The 19,780-nt window shown below is 49.5% G+C and overlaps 2 protein-coding genes across 2 annotated transcripts; both read left to right on the top strand.

Moving 5' to 3' along the window:
* Positions 1-1,647: 1,647 nt before the first annotated feature.
* On the top strand, positions 1,648-9,649 carry LOC122381479 (GDP-L-fucose synthase-like). Its single transcript, XM_043365702.1, has 8 exons — positions 1,648-1,795; positions 4,607-4,754; positions 5,593-5,707; positions 6,141-6,269; positions 6,862-7,053; positions 7,609-7,756; positions 8,188-8,329; positions 8,795-9,649. The coding sequence occupies exons 2-8, from the start codon at positions 4,615-4,617 to the stop codon at positions 8,886-8,888; spliced, it is 960 nt and encodes a 319-aa protein (XP_043221637.1). The 5' UTR covers positions 1,648-1,795; positions 4,607-4,614; the 3' UTR covers positions 8,889-9,649.
* A 671-nt stretch (positions 9,650-10,320) lies between these two features.
* Positions 10,321-19,486, top strand: LOC122381533 (putative carbonic anhydrase 3). The gene is made up of 9 exons (XM_043365809.1): positions 10,321-10,378; positions 14,086-14,344; positions 14,775-14,908; positions 17,341-17,433; positions 17,678-17,848; positions 18,062-18,218; positions 18,390-18,495; positions 18,681-18,908; positions 19,195-19,486. Exons 3-9 carry the CDS (start codon positions 14,824-14,826, stop codon positions 19,411-19,413), a joined length of 1,059 nt encoding a protein of 352 aa, XP_043221744.1. The 5' UTR covers positions 10,321-10,378; positions 14,086-14,344; positions 14,775-14,823; the 3' UTR covers positions 19,414-19,486.
* The last annotated feature ends 294 nt before the right edge of the window (positions 19,487-19,780 follow it).

The raw sequence follows: 19,780 nt of genomic DNA, 5'->3' as shown, positions 1-19,780 counted from the left end.
AGGCCTATGAGGGGCACCAGCGGCCTAGCAGGGGCACCAGTCAACACAGGCCTGCCAGGGGCACCACAGACCTGCCAGGGGCACCAGAGGCCTGCCAGGAGCACCACCGACCTCGCAGGGGTAACTTGGGCCTGTCAGGGCCCAGGGGCACCACGGGCCTGTCGAGAGGCACTTCAGGCTTTTCAGGGGCACCATAGTCCTCTCAGGGCGCAGGGGTAGCAGGGGCACCAGAGACCTGCCAGGGGCACTACAGGCCTAGCAAGGGCACCACTGGTCTATCAGGGGCACCACGAGCCTGTCATAGCCAGGCATCTCAGGCTTGTCAAGGCCCAGCGGCACCACTGGTCTGTGAGGGGCACCAGCGACCTAGCAGGGGCACCAGTCAACACAGGTCTGCCAGGGGCGCCACAGACCTGCCAGGGGCACCACAGACCTGCCAGGGGCACCAGAGGCCTGCCAGGGGCACCACCGGCCTCGCAGGGGCACCTTGGGCCTGTCAGGGGCACGACGGGCCTGCCGAGGGGCACTTCAGACTTTTCAGGGGCACCAGTCCTCTCCGGGCGCAGGGGCACCAGAGGCCTGCCAGGGGCACCAGCGGCCTAGCAAGGGCACCAGAGGCCTGCCAGGGGCACCAGCGGCCTAGCAAGGGCACCAGAGGCCTGCCAGGGGCACCACAGGCCTAACAAGGGCACCACGGGCCTGTCAGGGGCACCTCAGGCTTGTCAGGGCCCAGGGACACCACAGTCCTTCCAAGGGCACCGCAAGCCTGTCAGGGGCACCAGAGGCCTGCCAGGGGCACCACAGGCCTAGCAAGGGCACCTCTGGCCTGTCAGGGGCACCTCAGGCTTGTCAGGGCCCAGGGGCACCACAGTCCTTCCAGGGGCATTACAAGCCTGTCAGGGGCACCAGAGGCCTAGCAAGGGCACCACAGGCCTGCCATGGACACCACAGGCCTGCCAGGGGCACCACCGGCCTTGCAGGGGCGCCTCAGGCCTGTCAGGGGCACCACGTGCCTGCCGGGGACACTTCAGGCTTGTCAGGGGCGTTACAGTCCTGTCAGGGCCCAGGGGCACCAGGCCCGTGGTGTCCCTGCTAGGCCTGTGGTGCCCCTGGCGGTCCTGTGGTGCCCCTGTCAGGACTGTGATACCCCTGATAGGCCGGTGGTGCCCCTGGAAGGTCTTTGGGCCCCCGGGCCTCAAGGGGGGGGGGGGGCCATGACCCATGTGACCCCCCCCCCTTGGATCCGCCCCTGCAGGCCTGTGGTATCACTGATAGGCCGATCGCCGCGGTGGTGCCCTTGGCAGGCCGGTGGTGCCCCCGGGCTCCAGGGGGGGGGGGGGGGTCATGACTCATGTGACCCCCCTTGGATCCACCATTGCTTATGGTGTAAAGTACGCTTATGGTGTCCGGCCATTACTGCACTCTTCTGCATTGCATGATAAGCAATAAGCATTTGATTTATGAATTTTTCCAAGGCGGGCAGGTCCAGGCGAGGCAAAGTGTACAGAAATTCCGTACTTCTCAAAGTGCCTCTACTACTATGACGTCAAGGGGCACCTTAGCTCTGGTTCTGTTTCATGCGATGTTGACTGTAAATATCCTTAGTGAAGGAAAACGGTGTTTTTCTTTGAGCAAAAGGCCTTTACTGAATTGCTACCAAATGACAACGCGCCGCCGGCCGCGCCGCTGTTCTCTCTTCCACACACATCTTTGGCTTAGTCGTCTTGTCTTTTTACAGAGTTTTGAGCTATTTTGTGATATTTTCCAGCATAGAATTGTTCAACATTGCCTAAAGGTAAGATTTTTGAGCTTTTGCGTTAGGATGACTATGGTGTATGTTTTATATTGAAATACTGCAGAGTGCAGAGTGCAGGGGGCATTCTTGTTCTCTCCCACAGTGTGTATAAATATTCTCTCCAAAATGAAAAAGTTCAAGTTTTGCAATTTCAAAAAAGTCATCAGGTTCTGCTTGCTTATCCCTGCTGAGCACTTCTTAATCAAATGTCAATGTAGTGTTCTTTCTTTGTGACAAAAATGAAATTCAATTTTTTGGGTGCCGCATAATGGGCAAATGCCTCAAATGTCCCCTTTGGTTGTGTTGTGATGCCAGTGTTATTTTTATGGATATAGATTGAAAGTTTTTTACCTGCCACTTTTATTGCCAGATATTCAATGTGCTTACTGCATAGGGTGTTTTGTTGGGGTCAGTCAGTATGGTTTGCTTGTTTTGTGTGAAAGTGCTTTTGACCCAGGTATTGGTATGCCAATTCAGCTGCCTTTTGAGCTGCCTTTTCATAATATGACATGTAATTAACTATTGATAAATGATATCACATGAAAGACCTTAGAATTCAGAAATATTAACAAGTTTGTCCTATCACTTTTTTGCCTCATGGCTTTGACACTTTTCCAGAAGTGTTCAAGAAATGTGTATTGTATTGACTGGTTCGTTTTTGTGATCTACATATATGTGTGCATTTATGATCTACAAACTGATTTCTTCAAGTTTTTTTTGTCAACTGAAACTAACTGGTGCACCTGCTTTCTAGAACTCATCCCAAAATCACTTCTCTTGACACTTCCAGTGTCCATAGCACAACCTGACCTCACACTAACATTAAAGATTAGCATCCTCAGTCCTCACACATATTCAAAATGCTAATGGCATTCTCCACTGCATCAAAAAGGAGCAGTGGAGGGGTGTTGCAGATAAATTGGGACTAAGTTCATGACCTTACAAAAAATTTGGTATGCGGAGGAACATCATGGAAATTTGACACAATATAATTTCAACAATTGTTTTTCATTTGATATTGAAATTTTAATCCTAACATATCGCGCAGTCATGGAGCAGCGTCGGAGGGAAACGATTGGTGAGTTAGCTCGCGCCGGACAGAGCGCGAAGGACATAATAAGTTTAACTGGGTACCCAAAGTCTACCGTGTACCGAACTATCGCGACTGTAGGAGCTGGAGGGGATGTCGCTCGACGTTCTCACACACCTCGCAGTGACCGAAAACGGACACCAACATTCCTGAGTGGCTTGAAACGCTCGATACAGGCCAAAACGAGGACCTCGATGAACAAGCTTGCGCGTGCCCGTCACGTGAGCAAGAGCACCATCAGCAGAGCCGTGAGAGAGGACCTCGGGATGAAGTCGTTTACCAGAAAACGACGAAGCCTCCTGACCGAACCAGCAAGAGCGATACGAAGGGAGAAGGCACCGAAGGTCCTCAATCTCCTCAAGCACCTCGGGAGTGACGTCAGAGTATTTGTCGATGAGAAAAAGTTCATCGTAGAAGAGGTCGCCAACCGCAGGAACTCGCGGGCTATCGCCTGCAGCCCTGATGAAGTGTCTCCCGTGATGAAAGGCAAAAATCCGGCATCAGTAATGGTGTTCGGGGCCGTCGCAAGTGATGGCCGCATAATGCCGCCCCATTTCATGCCTGCTGGTGTGATGATCGACACTGACGCGTATTTGACCATCCTGAAGGAGTCTCTCATCCCCTGGATGATGAAATACTATGACTTGAGCAAAGTCATGCTGGTGCAAGACTCCGCCCCAGCACATGCTTCCCAGAGGGTGCAAGATTTCCTGAGCCAGAGGATCCCCCTATATGTACCCAAGGACATATGGCCCTCCAACTCGCCTGACTTGAATCCATGCGACTTTTGGATGTGGGGCGTGGTAGAACAAAAGTCCAACTCGACCACACCTGCCAACGTTTCTGACCTGAAGAAGGCCATCAGGAAGGCAGTCAGCACCATTGACCAGGACGAGGCCCGGCGCGCGTGCTCCGCTTTCCGGCGCCGTCTCGAGAGGGTGCGGGACGCCGACGGCGGTCACATCGAGTGACAAGGCTGTGCGTACACGACACAATACACGTGCGAAGTTTCAACTTTCTGTGTTTTCATTCACCGTATTAATAGCATGTTGAAATTAGGTCTGAAAATTCCCAATTTACCTGCAACACCCTGTCAGTGTATTGTGACAGTGTATTACCTTGTCAGTGTATTGTGACAAGGTAAAATATAATGACATCAGCTGGCGGGCCATGGTTTTTGTGATATCAAAAAACTTTCAAAAGTTTGACAATTGTCTTAAATTGCTTGGACCAGTACTGGACCACCAGGGCAAAAGGATTCTCTGCAAAAAATCTAGATTACCAAACATGATGTGCAATGGATTGTGGAACTCAAATTAACTTTCTACTGCACTCACTGCAGTCCACTCCTACTAAACTCAAACTTTAACTTTGGGCACATGGAGGTGTAGGTGGGGTTGTAGCTGACAGGGATGCATTTTAACCCTCGCATGTGTAGGGGGGTCGGATGGACCCCCATGGTTTTTCGCGAATAACTCGCGTAAAAACTATTTTATTATAATATTTCATCAGTTCAGTGGCCGGCCACTGAATAGTGAATACATTGCCACTCCTCATTACTCAAAACAAGGGCTGATGTAAAAGCTTAGTATCACAAGACCTTGTCATTTCTCAAGTACCTACCTTTGCTTTAAAACTTTTTAAAGAACACTGGCAGCATGAAATGTGATATTGGCAGGTGACGTCATATCGTCGGATATTGACGTAACCGTTGTTGGCAGGTGACGTCATGTCGTCGGAGGGTGACGTCATCCTGGTGACAGGAGGCACGGGCCTGGTGGGCCAGGCGATCAAGACCGTGGTCGAGGGCGGTCTAAAGAGGCCCGGTGAGACTTGGGTCTACCTCAGCTCGAAGGATGCTGACCTGACGTGAGTGGGCTGAAGGTGCTGAGGACGGCTGAGGACCCCCAGGTAGAGCGCCCTAAAACCCAGATCATAACGTCGGAGCCCATAGTCTGATTATCGATCGCCGTCATCGCCAAAATCGAGTGGCGTGCGGGCTGTATGGGTGCTTTGTGTTTCTGGTAATTATCTAGCGAAAGAGGAAATATGTTATAATGAATGTTCTGTTTGTACTTTCTGTCTGCTTGTCTGTCTCCTGCCAAAAACCTGGCGAGTGGCGAACTCTGGGGGCCACCTATTCGTCAGTCTCTTTATAGTTGAGTGTCGGTCACCTGTTAGCCGTTGGCTCCCTGTCGTTTCCCCAGTCACCCAGTAGCCACCGAGGGCAGCTGTCTGTTACTTCGAACTAGTGATGTCAATTTCAGAAAACATATGTCCAATGTCCGTCCAATGTCCAATACTTACGTCGACTGTCCGTCCAAAAATGTCCAAGCCAGCCATTTGTCCAAAGATGTCCGACATCTACGCAATAGTTTACACTCAACACCGTTATTCAATTTGGTTTTAATGTATCGTTACCAGCTCAAAAGTGGTATTCATATCGAAAGCTGAGCTTTCTAATAGCCAATCAATGTTAAACACGATTACTTTATGAAAATGTTGAGGTGTAGCAAGCGATTGTCCAAAGTTGTCCAAAGCCTGCTGTCATTGTCCAACCGAATTCCGAATTGGACATTGGACAAAATCGGAATTCCGAAGATTCAAGTTCCGATTGACACCACTACTTCGAACCCGGCTGCACATCTCTGCATCTCTGTCCCACCTGACCAACTGACCGTGTCCCTCCCCTTGTCTCCATCCCTAGTGACCCGGCGGCCACACGTGCCGTGTTTGAGCGCCACCGACCGACGCACGTCATCCACCTGGCGGCCATGGTTGGAGGCCTGTTCCGAAACCTCCGCTACAACTGTGACTTCCTGGTTAGTGACTCAGGCGGGTGACGCGGCTGGAGGGGGTGACACAGACCCAGTGCAGTGTCGTGTCAAGTGTCTGTCCTTTGCCAACATTGTATAAAGTATATTTGCACAAGGGTTGCTCAGAGCTAAAATCTCTTACACCTAGATTGTTAGCATTTCTTACAGTATATTTTCTATACACCGTGTGCCCACTGTCACTATTTCCAAACTGCTCACTTATACTCATTTATACCCTTGAAGCTAATGGGCGCAAAATGACCTCGCAGTCGGCGCGCCCCTAAACCCCAACAAACAAACAACAACAACCCTTGAAGCTAAATCTTACCTCCCCTCTGACAGTGAACAGTCGGAAATCGCAATTTGCAAACCGAGCGAACTCGTCAAAGTTTATGGTTCTCCCCGAATGCTAGCTGATCACTTTACGCTTCATCCACAGCGCAAGAACATCTTGATCAACGACAACGTGCTGGAGACGGCTCACCAGCTGAACGTGCAGAAGGTCGTGTCGTGCCTCTCCACCTGTATCTTCCCCGACAAGACCAGCTACCCGATCGACGAGACCATGGTGAGCACCGCGTGGTCCCGGGACCACGGCTAGGCGGTCCGGGGACTATTGTGAGGACCGGGTGGTCCAGAGACCACGGTTAGGCGGTCCAGAGAGCATGGTTAGGCGGTCCAGAGACCACGGCTAGGTGGTCCGGGGACCATTGCTAGGTGGTCGGGGGACCATGGTTGGGTGGTCCTGGGACCACGGCTAGGCGGTCCGGGGACCATGGTTAGGTGGTCCAGAGACCATGGTTAGGCGGTCCGTCGCCCGAGGACCCTGTCGGCCACAGTCTGAGGCCGTGCGGCGTATGACGAAGGGTGGATCATTGAAGGCTTTTGGTATAGACGCTGAGGGTGACACCTACTGGCCGGGTGTCGCAACTCGCAACTATGGCTACAGAGTTGCGTTCTACTGTGGTGATGGAACAGATGGAACCCACACTGAGCAAACTGCCCATTTTGTCCTCCTAAAATTAAGTCTGCAGGTGTACCGGCTGAATAGTAGTGCTCGTTCTATCAATCACTAGCACTCGACCAGCTGCCTATAACCGTCTTTGTCAGTAACCCCACCACACTTCAGCAGCTCCCTGATCCTGCGTCTCCCCCCACAGGTTCACAACGGTCCGCCGCACCCGTCCAACTTCGGCTACAGCTACGCCAAGCGTCTGGTGGACGTGCAGAACCGCGCCTACCACCAGCAGCACGGCCGCTGTTTCACGTCCGTCATACCGACCAACGTGTTCGGGCCGCACGACAACTTCAACGTGGAGGACGGCCACGTCCTGCCCGGCCTCATTCACAAGGTGGGGGCGCCAGGGGAGATGATTCGCAACTCACAAAGTCTCGGTTCCTCCTGATACATGAGGCTGGGCGGGGGAGAGGGTGACGTTATCGCCCTAGGGAGAGGTATTTAGTGTTAGTGTGCCCTAGGGCGATGTATGGGTATTTGGTGTTTGCAGAACATTTTCTGTAAATGGGGCCAAAATGCCGATGCATCACTTCATGTGAGATTACATGGGTCGTCTGTTTGTAGGTTGTGCTGATATGAATCGATGCTGGGACTGACCTGCTGAGTGACATGTTTATCTGAGTTCTTGATCGCCGCCCTAGTGTGGGATAACACTGTGCCCGTAATGTATGACTGTCTTGCTGAGTCAGTGGCCACTGGCCAGTGTATTTTAACCGATAATTGCGACACTGCGTGACCTTCTGCCAATTCGGAACATTGTTTATCTCAGACGTACATAGAGAGACATACGTCTCAGTCTAGCTACACCAGCCTCTCTGTGTCCCCTGCCCTCCCCTGCTCTCCCCTCCATCCCCTCACCTCTCTAACCTCCCCGCCCCTCCCATTGCAGGCATACCTGGCCAAGCAGTCGGACAGCCCGTTCGTGGTGTGGGGCACGGGTAAGCCGCTGCGTCAGTTCATCTACTCACTGGACCTGGCGCGACTCATGGTCTGGGCGCTGAGAGAGTACACCGAGGTGGACCCCATCATCCTGTCAGGTGAGAGCGGGGGAGGGAGGGAGAGGGAGGAGGCACGGCCAGAGACTGGGGAGACGTGGGTGGATGGCTGAATAAACGGGCAGGGATGCAAAAAAAGCAAGGGGGACACCGGACAAAGGATGTTGAGACGGATGCTCGTACGCTTAGCTGAAGCGAATTTGATTGTCTTACAGGGTGAGCAGCTGTGATATTCATATTGATTCGACTAGTTTTCTTGATGCTGAAAATATCGCATTACTTTTTCAATCTGCTAACTACATAGTTCAGTGATGGCTGCTGCCGGTAACTGCATACCATCACGGACCACTGTGCGTTCCTCCTATCGGTTGTCGTGACTGAGAGTTCGTTCCGTTGTAACCAGATGTCACTGGCGTTCCGGTCACTTTCCGACCTGACGCTTCCCACGCTAACTCGTCTTCTCCGACCACCAGTGGACGAGTCGGCGGAGGTGTCCATCAAGGACGTGTCTCAGCAGGTACTGGACGCCATCGGCTTCCAGGGGCCCGTCGTACACGACGAGACGCGCGCCGATGGACAGTTTAAGAAGACGGCCAGCAACGCCAAACTGAGGAGGTCCGTGGGGTGGGATGTGGAGGGGGTCAAATGGTCGACGGGGAGGGATGACTTGCGCTTGGAGGCTGGGCTGGTCAAATAACGAGATGTCGTTCAACCTGGTTGGCCAGTGATGTGTGGCTTGTTATTGTCTCACAATTAGCTTTGAGGCAGTTTGTTCACGATTGAGATTGCGTATATATCTGCCGTTTTATCTGTTATACCTCCACTTGCATCCGCCAGTTTCGAATCGAATAAGTGGACTGTGGAACTGCTGGAACGGCATTTCCTACCTAGGTGTGGCAAGCATAAGGAGCGTACACCACTCGTATACCTCGCTGTATATCTACCTATATTTTGTTAATTTTGACTCGTATTTGCCATTTTCATTATCTCATGAAATTTAATTTGGCGGTCTCGCTCACTTGAAGTCAATACGAGTACATTGTTAAGTGTCATGTTCCTGACCTAACCTGTCCCCGGCAGGTACCTGCCCGACTTCCAGTTCACTCCGCTGAGCCAGGCCGTCAAAGAGTCGGTCGACTGGTTCGTCACAAACTACGAAACCGCCCGCAAATAGAACTGAGAGCGATCGACGCATGGCTGAGCACTTCCTCTATGAGGGAACGACTGGCTCAGTGGGGGACGGTAAACCATGGCGAGCTGCACGCCAGAGAAGGACTGTCGAGAGGTCGAGTGATCTATGGGGAGCTGCAGACTCCAAGCGACAGACAGATCCATGGAGAGCGCCAGACTCCGGGTAAGGACTATCAGAGTGGGTATAGTGCCTATGGGCAAACACCAGACTGTGTGAAGGGTGTCTGTGAGGGAGCTGCGATTTTATGGGAAGCGTCAATCTGTGTGAGAGTGTTGGTCTTTGTTGGTGGAGGGAGGGAACACACAGTGGTTGTTGATTTTTTGGACAAGGCTCGGTTCCTGTGATGGAGACTGTCTCTGTGTTGTGAGGGAGGGCGCTGTAGGGTCTCTCTGAGGGTGTGGGACCGCGCCCCGGTCACACGGGTCTCTCACTGCCGACCAGGGAGGCAGGCAGCCGGCGGGACGTGATGTCTCTGTGCTCCGTACAGCAGACTGGTCGGCGTATAACCGTTACTGTTGCAAAACAACTGACTATTATGGTAACACACCGTGTGTTGTGTGACGTGGCCAGTCAAACCGTCCTTGCAGTGTCTGCGATTGCTCATTGCGCTGTTGGTTTGTTGATAGCATTTGCGTAGCTAATAAGGCCAGCGGCAAACTTCATGTCATCGTAACCTTTTTTTGTTGCAGTGTCTTGTGATCTTTTTTTTTTTTGTCGACGTGAAATATATCATTTATACATGACTTAACTTGTGATATTTCCAGGAAGTTTGGCTTCATGCTTACAGGAACCAGATGTCTCGATGTCTGGAAAGTGTTCACGACACAAGGAAGGCGATCGCGGTTCGGCTGGTGCTGGAGTGTGTTTGCGTTTTGCCTCGGCCGGAGCGATCGGTTTTCTGCATAGGGCTCGGCTGAGGTGGTGGGGGGGGGGGGGAGGGGCGCATACAGCCTCCTCGCCGTTTCGCCAATGATCGGGCGGAACAAGCGTATGCTCCGTCATGAGTCGCAGCGACTGGTACCCGACCAACCCGTCTGACCAATGAGGCCCGATCAAGAACCTTGTGATGGGTCCAGTTTTTTTGTAAAAATTAATCCGCCAAATATGATCATTGATCACATCTACGATTTGAGTATCAACGCAAGTGAAGGTCGAGCTTTAATTTAGCTTTAATACCCCCCCCCCCCCCCATACACACACACATGTACTCGGCCGGGGAGAAGGCGTTAAACAATGCTGATTAACCCATTAGATACGCTTGGCAGCTTTTGCTGCCACAGGACAAAATAGCGCCGCATTCCTAAACGTTGCGGTGAACTTTCAAAGTTCTCACCCGAACGGAAGACCAAAACAATGCACGACATGTGCGCTCCGAATTATTGATCGAGAAAGCGAATGGGCTGAGAAATAAACAATTTATCGCGGGGGTGCAAGGGGCGCGCGATGGCGGCCGTGCGGCGGACACCAAAGAAGTCAGTTGCGAAGGTGGTGTGAATAAATGTTACCTTTTTATTATTGATTATTGTAAAGAAATGTGTGATTATCAATGGGAAGAGCTTAGGTGCGACATAAATTTCTCTAAGTACCTCCAATCGTGCGTTATATTTAAGTGGCAGCAAAAGCTGCCAACCGTATCTTACGTAGTCAAAAATGGAGCAGTTACGTTCTTTTTGCTATGCCATTCGTAAGTGAGCAACAATGTCTGGCTTTATGGCTCATAGTGTAATGCCCCAGTTCTTTGCCTTTCCAAAAATGGTCATTACCGGGGTTTCTGCTATTTATTCTTGTCTGCAGAGCATTGCATACCGACACACTACCATGCGTGTAATGTATTCCGCCATTGCTGAAGCAGGGACATTGAACGGAGTGGTGCGGACAAACTGTCATCAGAGGCGCCATCCCTCAAGGGGCGCGCCGTCGCCTAAGGGAAGGTGGTGCCGTGGCTCTATAGATGAACGGGAAGAGGGGCGCCTCCTAGGCCTGTTGGGGCGCCTTTGAGGCCTAACTATGTATGGGGTCGCCCCCGCCCCCCGCCCCGCTCCCGCCCCCCCGCCCCGCTCCCGCCCCCCATGCAAAAGAGGGGCGCCTACGAAGGTCCTGGCCATAATGGCGCATCTGCACGAAAGAGGGGCGCCTGCATGCCGAAGAGGGGCGCCTATGAAGCCCAATGGGGCGCCTCTACGAGAAAGAGGGACACCTGTAAGGTCTATAGGGGTGCATGTAATGTCCATAGGGCACCTTTATGCGAAAAAGGGGCGCATGGCATATGAAAAAGAGGCGCATTGCACAAGAAAGAGGGGCGCCTCTGAGACCTATAGGGGCGCCTCTGATGACCAAATGGGCGCTTACACGGGAAAGAGGGGTGCCTATAAAGCTTAAAGGGACGTCCTCCATGTGAAAAAGGGGCGCCTGGGACTTGAGCGCCCTTCCGAGCTGTCCGAGGTCGCCGGAAAGTTCGTATATGTCCAGCTCCTGCTGCACTATCCTCCAAAATAATTCGATTGGATTTAGGCCAGGACTGTTCCCTAGCCAAGTGTCCTTCCCCCAGATATCGGACAGATGGTCCTGACACCGCCTAGTTCCGGAAGATCGATGAGATGGAGTACCGTCCAGCATGAAAATGCTGTCCGACCTGCGGGACACCAGGCGCCGTTGGAGCACGGGGTAGTGGTCTTTTAATGCCAAATGCACGCTTTTTCAGTATGTTTTCTAGGTAGTAGTCGGGATCGACTTCGTCTTTTGCTAGATCACGTCCAGCTGGTTCAGCTCAGGCCCTGCTAGGACATCGTGATCGTTCGACATACCATTGCGGCGAAAATTTTTCGCAGAAGTCTGTCGGAACTTGGGCCGCGTTTTCAGCCCATGCTCGTTTTGGGGGTCCGTGTGGTGAAACCATTGAAACGGAGACTCGTCGCCGAACTAGACCCGCTTCTACATACCTACTCCGTTTCCACTCTTCTACCGGCCAGATTCTCCGTTTCGTGCAAATCTGAGGGCTCTGGGCTTGCTGATTTTCGTTATTTTGGCCGCACCAATAGTCAAGCGCCTTCAGTCAAAGGGCGTTCCTTCCTTATCAATGGACAACATTATCCGAGTGATCATTATGAATAAGACTTCAGATTCTCCGCAGAATGGTCAGACTTCCCAGGGGCTTTCTTCATGACGATCTTGGCGACGGTTGAGACGCAGGAGGACCATGCTGATTGGGGCTTATGCGTGACGCTACTTGTCCCTAAATTTCTTCCACCAGCGCTTGTTGGTGAAAACGGGGGCTTAGAAGTGTGAGGCAGCGTCCTTCCATGTGTTGCCACTTGCCAGCTTGGAGCATGCCAACAGCGCAACTACGAACCTCTCAACTGTAAAGCTAAACCTTCATGCTTAGGCGTTCAGTAAATGCGCCGTTCAATGGTTAACCCGGCGGCCGCTGGGCCTCCGCGCCACCCGCCGGCCGCTGGGGGGGGGGGGCATAAAGTTGCCCCCCCTTTACTTCTGCGACGATATCGTCGCAACGCGAAGAGATAGAAAAGCGAAACTTTGCACACATCTTCCTGAATACCTAGCCGAGGTTGTGTCCAAATTTGGTGTCAATCCCATTTGAAATGACGTCACAGTGACGTCATAAGTGAAATTATAGATTTGCGACTCTCATATTCCTCACGATACATCACATATATGGGACCGAATATAAAGGGCCGATTATTGGTCAGAAACTAGATGGAAGTGTAGTAAGATGTTTTAGGATGACAGCAGGTGCTGTCTAGTTCATTTACAGTCGAGTTTCATGCTCAGCGTCATCAGAAACGGTCCATATCGGAAAACGACAAAACTTTATGACGTCACTGTGACGTCATCTTAGGTGCTACAACCACCAAACTTTCCTCAAACATTGCCTAGGTATTCATTTGAAGCTATGCCAAGTTTCACGTTCGTAGCTCATCAGGTTTCGGAGATATTTCACAAAACGTAAAGGGGGGGCAACTTTATGCCCCCCCCCCCAGCGGCTCGTGGGTTAAACAATTACCCATGCCAGTGAACCCCATTGGTAAAGGTCAGCTTTTCAGATAATCTCCGCTTCAGAGAAAGACTCAGGGACACAATTCGTTGAAAGGAACGCGATATTTAGGAGCACATTGGAAACACGCCAAGTTGCATAAACGGTCGACGGAAGTCATCAAAACCTTCGTCGCATCCTATATAAGATTTTGTGGGGAGGGGAAGCGCGTGTGAGCTGAAATAATGAGAGAAAGAACATGATCTCTCAGAACGAGCTGAACTGTTAGCTGAGGTCTGGATTTTGAGTTCATTTTTCTTGAGAATTATTGGCTACGGTCGTTATTTGCAGGCTACGGTCGAATGGAAATCCGAACAATTGCACATATTCAAGATCATATCTGGTACGTAAATAAAATAGTTCGTGAAAACTGTACATGCACCAACAGGAGACACTCTGTGGCAAAGGTTGTTGGTATCGAAAGATCATTTCCTCGCGGTTTTGATATGTTTGTGCTTTGAAATATGACAAACCACTCCATTTTTGACTATGTAAGATACGCTTGGCAGCAAAAGCTGCCAGACCGGAAACGTACACTGCCGGTTTCGTGATCTGGCTAAAAATGCACATGTATTCCCCTAAAGGGTGCCTGACAAATATATGTTAAAATCACAGTGAAAGTCGACAAAAAAAGTTTTCGGCTCTAATGGGTTAAAAAGCAGATATCTTTCGAATGTCAGCTGTTTATAAGCTATTGTGCTGGACACTGGAATGTCTTCAGCTACGTTATGACTGAGTCATTACCAGGCGACTCAGCCAAAGTAAAAGGGCCTTATGAATTTATGCGTACCTTTATAGAAGGGGCAGATGATTAACGAAACAGAAGTTTGGAAATGATGAAAATGAAATAGTTTTGACTCAGCTCGATTTTAATAGTTTTACAGTTACAGGTTTACAGCTACAGAACATTTTTGCAAATATTATTGCCTGTTCAATTTGTATGTTTTCTTTACACGATTGATCCTAAGCACAAAGCCAATCGAGCGAAAAATCTTCAATGCGGAGACTCGTATGGTTTATACTGATCGTGCCATTGTTACGCATTTATAGATCTTCGATATCATGGGAAGTGAACAGGGAAGTTACGCTGATTGCACTGATTAACGCACTATTTTACTCTGTCGACAGGTGAACAGGTTTTTATAAAGGTAATAATTCAAGAAGGTAATTAAAGGGTTTATAAACATCTGGTTTGACAGTTATCCTTACCTGTTACATAACTGAGCGTGTTCTAAGATTTATATTTACAATCTTAAATTCATAAGATTACCTAATTCAAAGTTTTGCGAGAAAAGATAGGTACGTGAAATCAAACGACATCTCTCCGCATGCGTTGCACATTAAAATAGTCGTTCTTTGTCTGGTCTTCATCATACTGTCAGCTCGCGTAAGTACCTATTTTGACATTGTTTTGCTGTAGGAGGTTTACTATATGAGAATCTATTTTTGTTATTAGGTACCTATTTTACATTAATTACTTCATATTAGGTATCATTTTCTCTTATGTCTCCCTTATTTTGTAAATCATATTTTTTCAATACCCACTTTACTATTTAAGATTTAGACAATTTGTATTGTAATAATATCTGTATCTATCATTGGAGGAATGCTGATATTATTGTAAGCCTTATCCAAAATGGAGTCAATTCATTTATTCATTCATTCTTTCATTCATTCATTCAGTCATTCATTCATTCAGTCACTCATTCATTCAAGCATATTTTTCACTGTGCATGCATGTGTGTCCCATCACCATAAGCGAGTACCTATATTTATTATTTAACCTAGCCTGCATGCATCGTTTTGTTGGGAAACAGGAGATAATAAAAAGTGCAGGAACTACATAGCCAAAGAAGAGCGAAGCAAATGAAGAAGCCAAATATGATCCTCAGCATACGACTTTTCCTCTATGTATTCCTTTCTCTTGCCATCGTCTCCGAGTGCGTTCAAGGTAAAACTTATTTTCACCACCTTAACGATATAGCCTCCTTTTATCGATAGGTACTGATAAACGGCTCGATGGGTTTGTTTTATTGTCATTGCCGGAATTAAAGTCGCTTAAACTAGGCGAACTACTGTATGTAGGTACTGACCATTGAGCACTGCATTTGGTATCGATAAAATTAATCCGCGCGTGACGGGTACCTATATTCATAGCGCGAGTGACTGAGGGGGAATCCGCTCCACTACAGAGCCCCGCATGCCTCCGAAGACCTACTGGTCTGAATTTAAAAATTCACACGGCATTTGGTAGCCCGGGAAAACTGTTGATCGAAGCCTAAATTTGTTGACCTCGAGTTCACTGATGATGCCAAAGCTCAGGTCAAAGTGAAAGTCATCAACATTTTGGCATATTCAGAATTCCGGCTCTGGCCGCCGCTGAACAAGTTACAATGAACAAAGTTTTGTTAGCCTACTGATAAACGCATGAAGAAGTACCTGGGTAGGTATAGTCGACTACAGAATGATGTTCCACTCCTCAAAAGCTATCAGTTGACCGGAGCGCTAAGCTGTGTTGTTTATCACGCAATTAAAGGGACCCTCCCACCTTCAAAAAAGTTAATGAATTGGCACGAAAGTGATGTCGCTCGGTTCAGAAAGAGCGAAAACGAATATCTACCAAATTTCATCGAAAAATATTCACCGGTTTTCAAGATATTAGACTTTTACTTTTGTTTACTTTTTGGGATCTCCGCTGTTCCTAGCGACTTTATTTGAAAGTGCGGCATTTGTTGCGCGCAAAGCAGCATATACCACCGCGTGCTACCAAACGTTTTAGTAAAAGATTTAAAAATCGTTAGATCTCCGCTGACGTCACAAATTCTAAGGGGGCATACCAATGCACTAGCCCCTTAGAATCCGAAAACTGCAAGTTTGAAATTTCATATCTCCGAATTAAAGCATTTGTCGATGTTGTGAGTGCCCAAACCGGTATTTGCAGGCCATGGCCACCAATTTGGCTATCTCAACTCAAAACTAATGTTAAGGCGGGAGTGTCCCTTTAAGCGTATTGTGAGTAGAGATTGCAATCCCGGGATCGGGATCCCGGGATCTCGGCGGGATTTTAATCCCGATCCCGATCCCGAAATTCCGCCAATCCCGGGATCCCGAAAAAAAAACAGTTTTTCACCATAAACAGAATGCAGCCGCTGCACGAGTCTTGTTTGCACTCTGCATGGTGCTGCGTGACATAAAGCAGATAAACTATTTAGCTGGCACCCCGTATTGGTCGTCCACAATCGACCGTGTTGTAGCTCCCGGGTATCACCCACAGCGGTTAAGCCGCTTAAATACGTACGAAAAAGGATCCCGAACGCCAAAAAAAATGCAGTATCAGCGCTGCAACATCTTTAGGCAGGATCACAGATCGTTCAGCGATTCTGACTTGCCTGTCCGTGGCCGGAACAAAAGAGGTCATCAAGACAAGTCTTTGAGCTCGTGTCGCAGAAAAATGTCACAGATGTCACGCAAGTGACGGCAGAGCTCACTGATTCAGACGTTGAAGACAGTAGAGTGGACTTGGAGCTCTCCCAGTCAGTGACTCTGCTCTCAAAGCGACTTTCGAGCAAATTCTGAGAGACATTAGTGATGAAAGCGGAACCGGAAGGAGGTGAAGTGACCAAGCGACGTCTTGAAAACACTGTGAAATAGGGAGCTGCCAAATTTAGCGTACACTGGTTGCGAGTTTTTAAGTAGGCAGACAGACCAGCAATGGCTTAAAACTGTCGCGCTAACTACGAGTAGCGCAGACGAAGAGTGAGTGAGGCGTGGATGTGCTGGAACCCGTCTAGTAAACGTACTGGTCGACGCACAGTTTTATAAAGGCCAATTGGGAATAAATACTTATGCTAATCAAATCGAAACGTTTTCTTTGCAAATTCAATCGTTTTTAATTCAAATGACATGGTCTAAGGATGGCTTTTGGTTGCCTCTTTTTTGTGGTAAGCTAAAAGACGCAAAATATGTCCGTAGGAAATCACTCTTACGACATTTAGTGACAAGACCGGGATCCCGGGATCCCGGGATCCCGAAATAAAAACTTTCGGGATCCCGGGATTGGCAAAACGTTCCGGGATTGCAATCTCTAATTGTGAGCATTGGGACAAAGCTATAATTTGTGAACTCAGCCCGTGTGATGCGGCATAGCCTACCACTCCAGGCAAATAATTGCCTGTGAAAAGTGGAACATCATTCTGTAGTCGACTATTCATACCGGGTCTATTTGAAGGCATAGAGAGGGAGAGGGGCTCTGTAGAGCCCCCGTTCCCCCTAAAGTCACTCGCACTGTGTGTATATGTAAACCTACGGACTTATGAAATGCACTGAAATTGTTGCCCAAAAATATATACCTCCTACAGGAATTAACCCAGTGATTGTTTTCAGAAACTGGCAATTTTCACAGCAAAGACGACGATGCTTCCAAGAACAATTCACAACCAATAGTGGACACTATTTGGTCGTACGAAAACGACACGGGTACGGTCACAAACTACTCGTATATGGCCTGTTTAGCCAAGCAACAACAGACATTGGGAACGTGATACTTAAGTCATTTGTTTTGACTTTTGCAATTCTTTCATAACGGAGCATAAATGATGTAGTGGGTCGTTTACAATAACATACTTTACATAACACGGTCTGTGTCTGAATGCATTGTAATGTGCTTATATTCCGCGTGATATTATTTGTAAACCTGGCCGCGTGTGATGTGCCGTTTCAGGTCCCCAGTTCTGGGGATCGCTGGGCTTTCCGAGCTGTGACGGTGATCTGCAGTCACCAATTAATATCGACACAGAAGAGATACCAAAGTACGAATACAACGACCTGTTCAACTTCAAACACTACGACGACGTGGCGTCGAGGATCACTGTTACAAACAATGGGCATACGCGTAAGTATTGCTTTAAAAGGAAATAGTGCACCTTAAATTGTATCCATCAATAAAAGTGAAAACACACATTATAAAACATTGGTTAAACTGATATTCATGCACTTTGACCCACAAAGATAAAAGCGATTTATAGGTACCACGCATTTATCGCACTAAAATTAACTTTTCTTATGACCGTCCTCCCGTCGTCGCTGTGCGTCTCTGGCGGGGCAGTCATGGCCACTTTCGACTACCAGCCGTCCAAGAATCGACCCTCCATCTCGGGCGGACAGCTCGGCGGCACGTTTGAGTTCGAGCAGCTGCACTTCCATTGGGGTGCGCAGATCGAGAAAAAGTACAGCGGTGCAGAGCATACCATCGACGGCGTCAGGTCAGAGGGCAGGCTGAACGGCCTTTTAGTTAATGATGGCGAAAATAACATGTCCGAAGTAACAAAGTAGAAGGTTTTAGACATAGAACCAGCTGATCTGTTTAAAAACCATGCACACTTAGAAATGTGCGAAACTCAACCGGTAATTGAGAGTGTCTGCTTGCTTGGCAGGGCTCCTCTGGAGATGCACATGGTCCACAGGAACGTCAAGTACAATACCATGGATCAGGCGGTCAACCACACCGACGGCATCCTCGTGCTGGCGGCCCTCTTCGAGGTGATCACATCGACAGACGGTCAATCATTCAGTCAGGAGGGTCACTTGCTTGCAATCATTTCGTTTATCCGCAGGAACGAAGCACCGGCTCCCTCTAACCTCCTTTCCCTCTTTCTCCATCTCCCTCTTTTCTCCCTGTCCCTCCCTCTCCCCTCCTCTCCCTCTCTTTCTCCCTCTCTCGTCAGATGAACACCAACAACGTAATGCCACTGTTACAAAGCGTTGATATCGTCCATAAAATGGTGGAGCCGTTCATGGGGAACGCCACGCTGAAGCCGCGGCCGCTGTCCTCGGTGCTACCCGAAGACACGACGGCGTTTTTCCGGTACCGCGGCTCGCTCACTACTCCCGGCTGCCAGGAGAGTGTCGAGTGGGTGGTCTTCGAGCACCGGGCACACGTTATCGTCGGACAGGTCAGCTGGGGAGCGGCCAGCGATCTGATCAACGTGTTTTGTTTGTGATTCCGCGAAGTAACGTTTCCATTTATTTTTTTTTTTCAAAAGATTTAGTAAACAAGATGCCCATCTTTTTTGTTTTTAGCTTATCATACATATTTAACGTAACACATATATGCCTATACCCTTGCGAATGCACACATGCTTTCGCAACAAACATACAAATACAAAAAATACAAAAATACTTTCTCGTACAAACATACATTGCAAACTTCCTGCAGCTTATTTCCATACATTTTTTCAGCTGAACATGCTAAGCAAGCTGCGCCGGCCGGACCAAAAGCTGATCAGCCACAATTTCCGGCCGACCCAGAGTGTGAATGCCCGCAAGATCTACCACATGGTTTACAAGCACCCGGGTCAGGTGACTGCCGAGTCCGCGTCCGCTGGCCTGCGCAGTCCGCTGCTTGCGGTGTATGGCGCGGTGGCGGCCGTCGTACTCGTGTGCAACTCACGGCTGTAACGGCGGCACAGCTCTCCGACTGGAACGGACCGAACCTGATCGCGCTCTGGAAATACAGATATCATGGACGCAACGGGCTGGTTTGAGATGACTACACACAGTGGCGCAGCCAGGGGGGGGGGGTCAGAGGGTCAGCTGACCCTCCCCCCCGAAATTTCTGTCAGGGGCCCGCTCGAGAGAGAGAGAGAGAGAGAGAGAGAGAGAGAGAGAGAGAGAGAGAGAGAGAGAGAGAGAGAGAGAGGGAGGGAGGGAGGGAGGAGAGAGGTCCTAATCTAATCGGACGAGCCCGCTTCGAGAAATGCCTACTGGGACACCACGGGTGAGGGGTCGGCCTGGGGCCCCAGGTGGACGGGGCCCGGGCCCCGGG

Source organism: Amphibalanus amphitrite, unplaced genomic scaffold (genome assembly GCF_019059575.1).
Source record: "Amphibalanus amphitrite isolate SeventyFive unplaced genomic scaffold, NRLGWU_Aamphi_draft 000121F_arrow, whole genome shotgun sequence".
Lineage (NCBI taxonomy): Eukaryota > Metazoa > Arthropoda > Thecostraca > Balanomorpha > Balanidae > Amphibalanus > Amphibalanus amphitrite.
Note: the sequence above shows the minus strand (reverse complement) of the source record. Positions and strands in the feature narration are given on the sequence as shown.

Coding starts and splice junctions, on each gene's coding strand:
- LOC122381479 (XM_043365702.1), top strand. CDS start 4,615: ATGTCGTCGGAGGGTGACGTCATCCTGGTGACAGGAGGCACGGGCCTG. Junction 4,755..5,592: donor TCGAAGGATGCTGACCTGAC/GTGAGTGGGCTG, acceptor CTCCATCCCTAG/TGACCCGGCGGCCACACGTG. Junction 6,270..6,861: donor ACCCGATCGACGAGACCATG/GTGAGCACCGCG, acceptor CTCCCCCCACAG/GTTCACAACGGTCCGCCGCA.
- LOC122381533 (XM_043365809.1), top strand. CDS start 14,824: ATGAAGAAGCCAAATATGATCCTCAGCATACGACTTTTCCTCTATGTA. Junction 17,849..18,061: donor TACAAACAATGGGCATACGC/GTAAGTATTGCT, acceptor CTGGCGGGGCAG/TCATGGCCACTTTCGACTAC. Junction 18,219..18,389: donor CATACCATCGACGGCGTCAG/GTCAGAGGGCAG, acceptor CTTGCTTGGCAG/GGCTCCTCTGGAGATGCACA.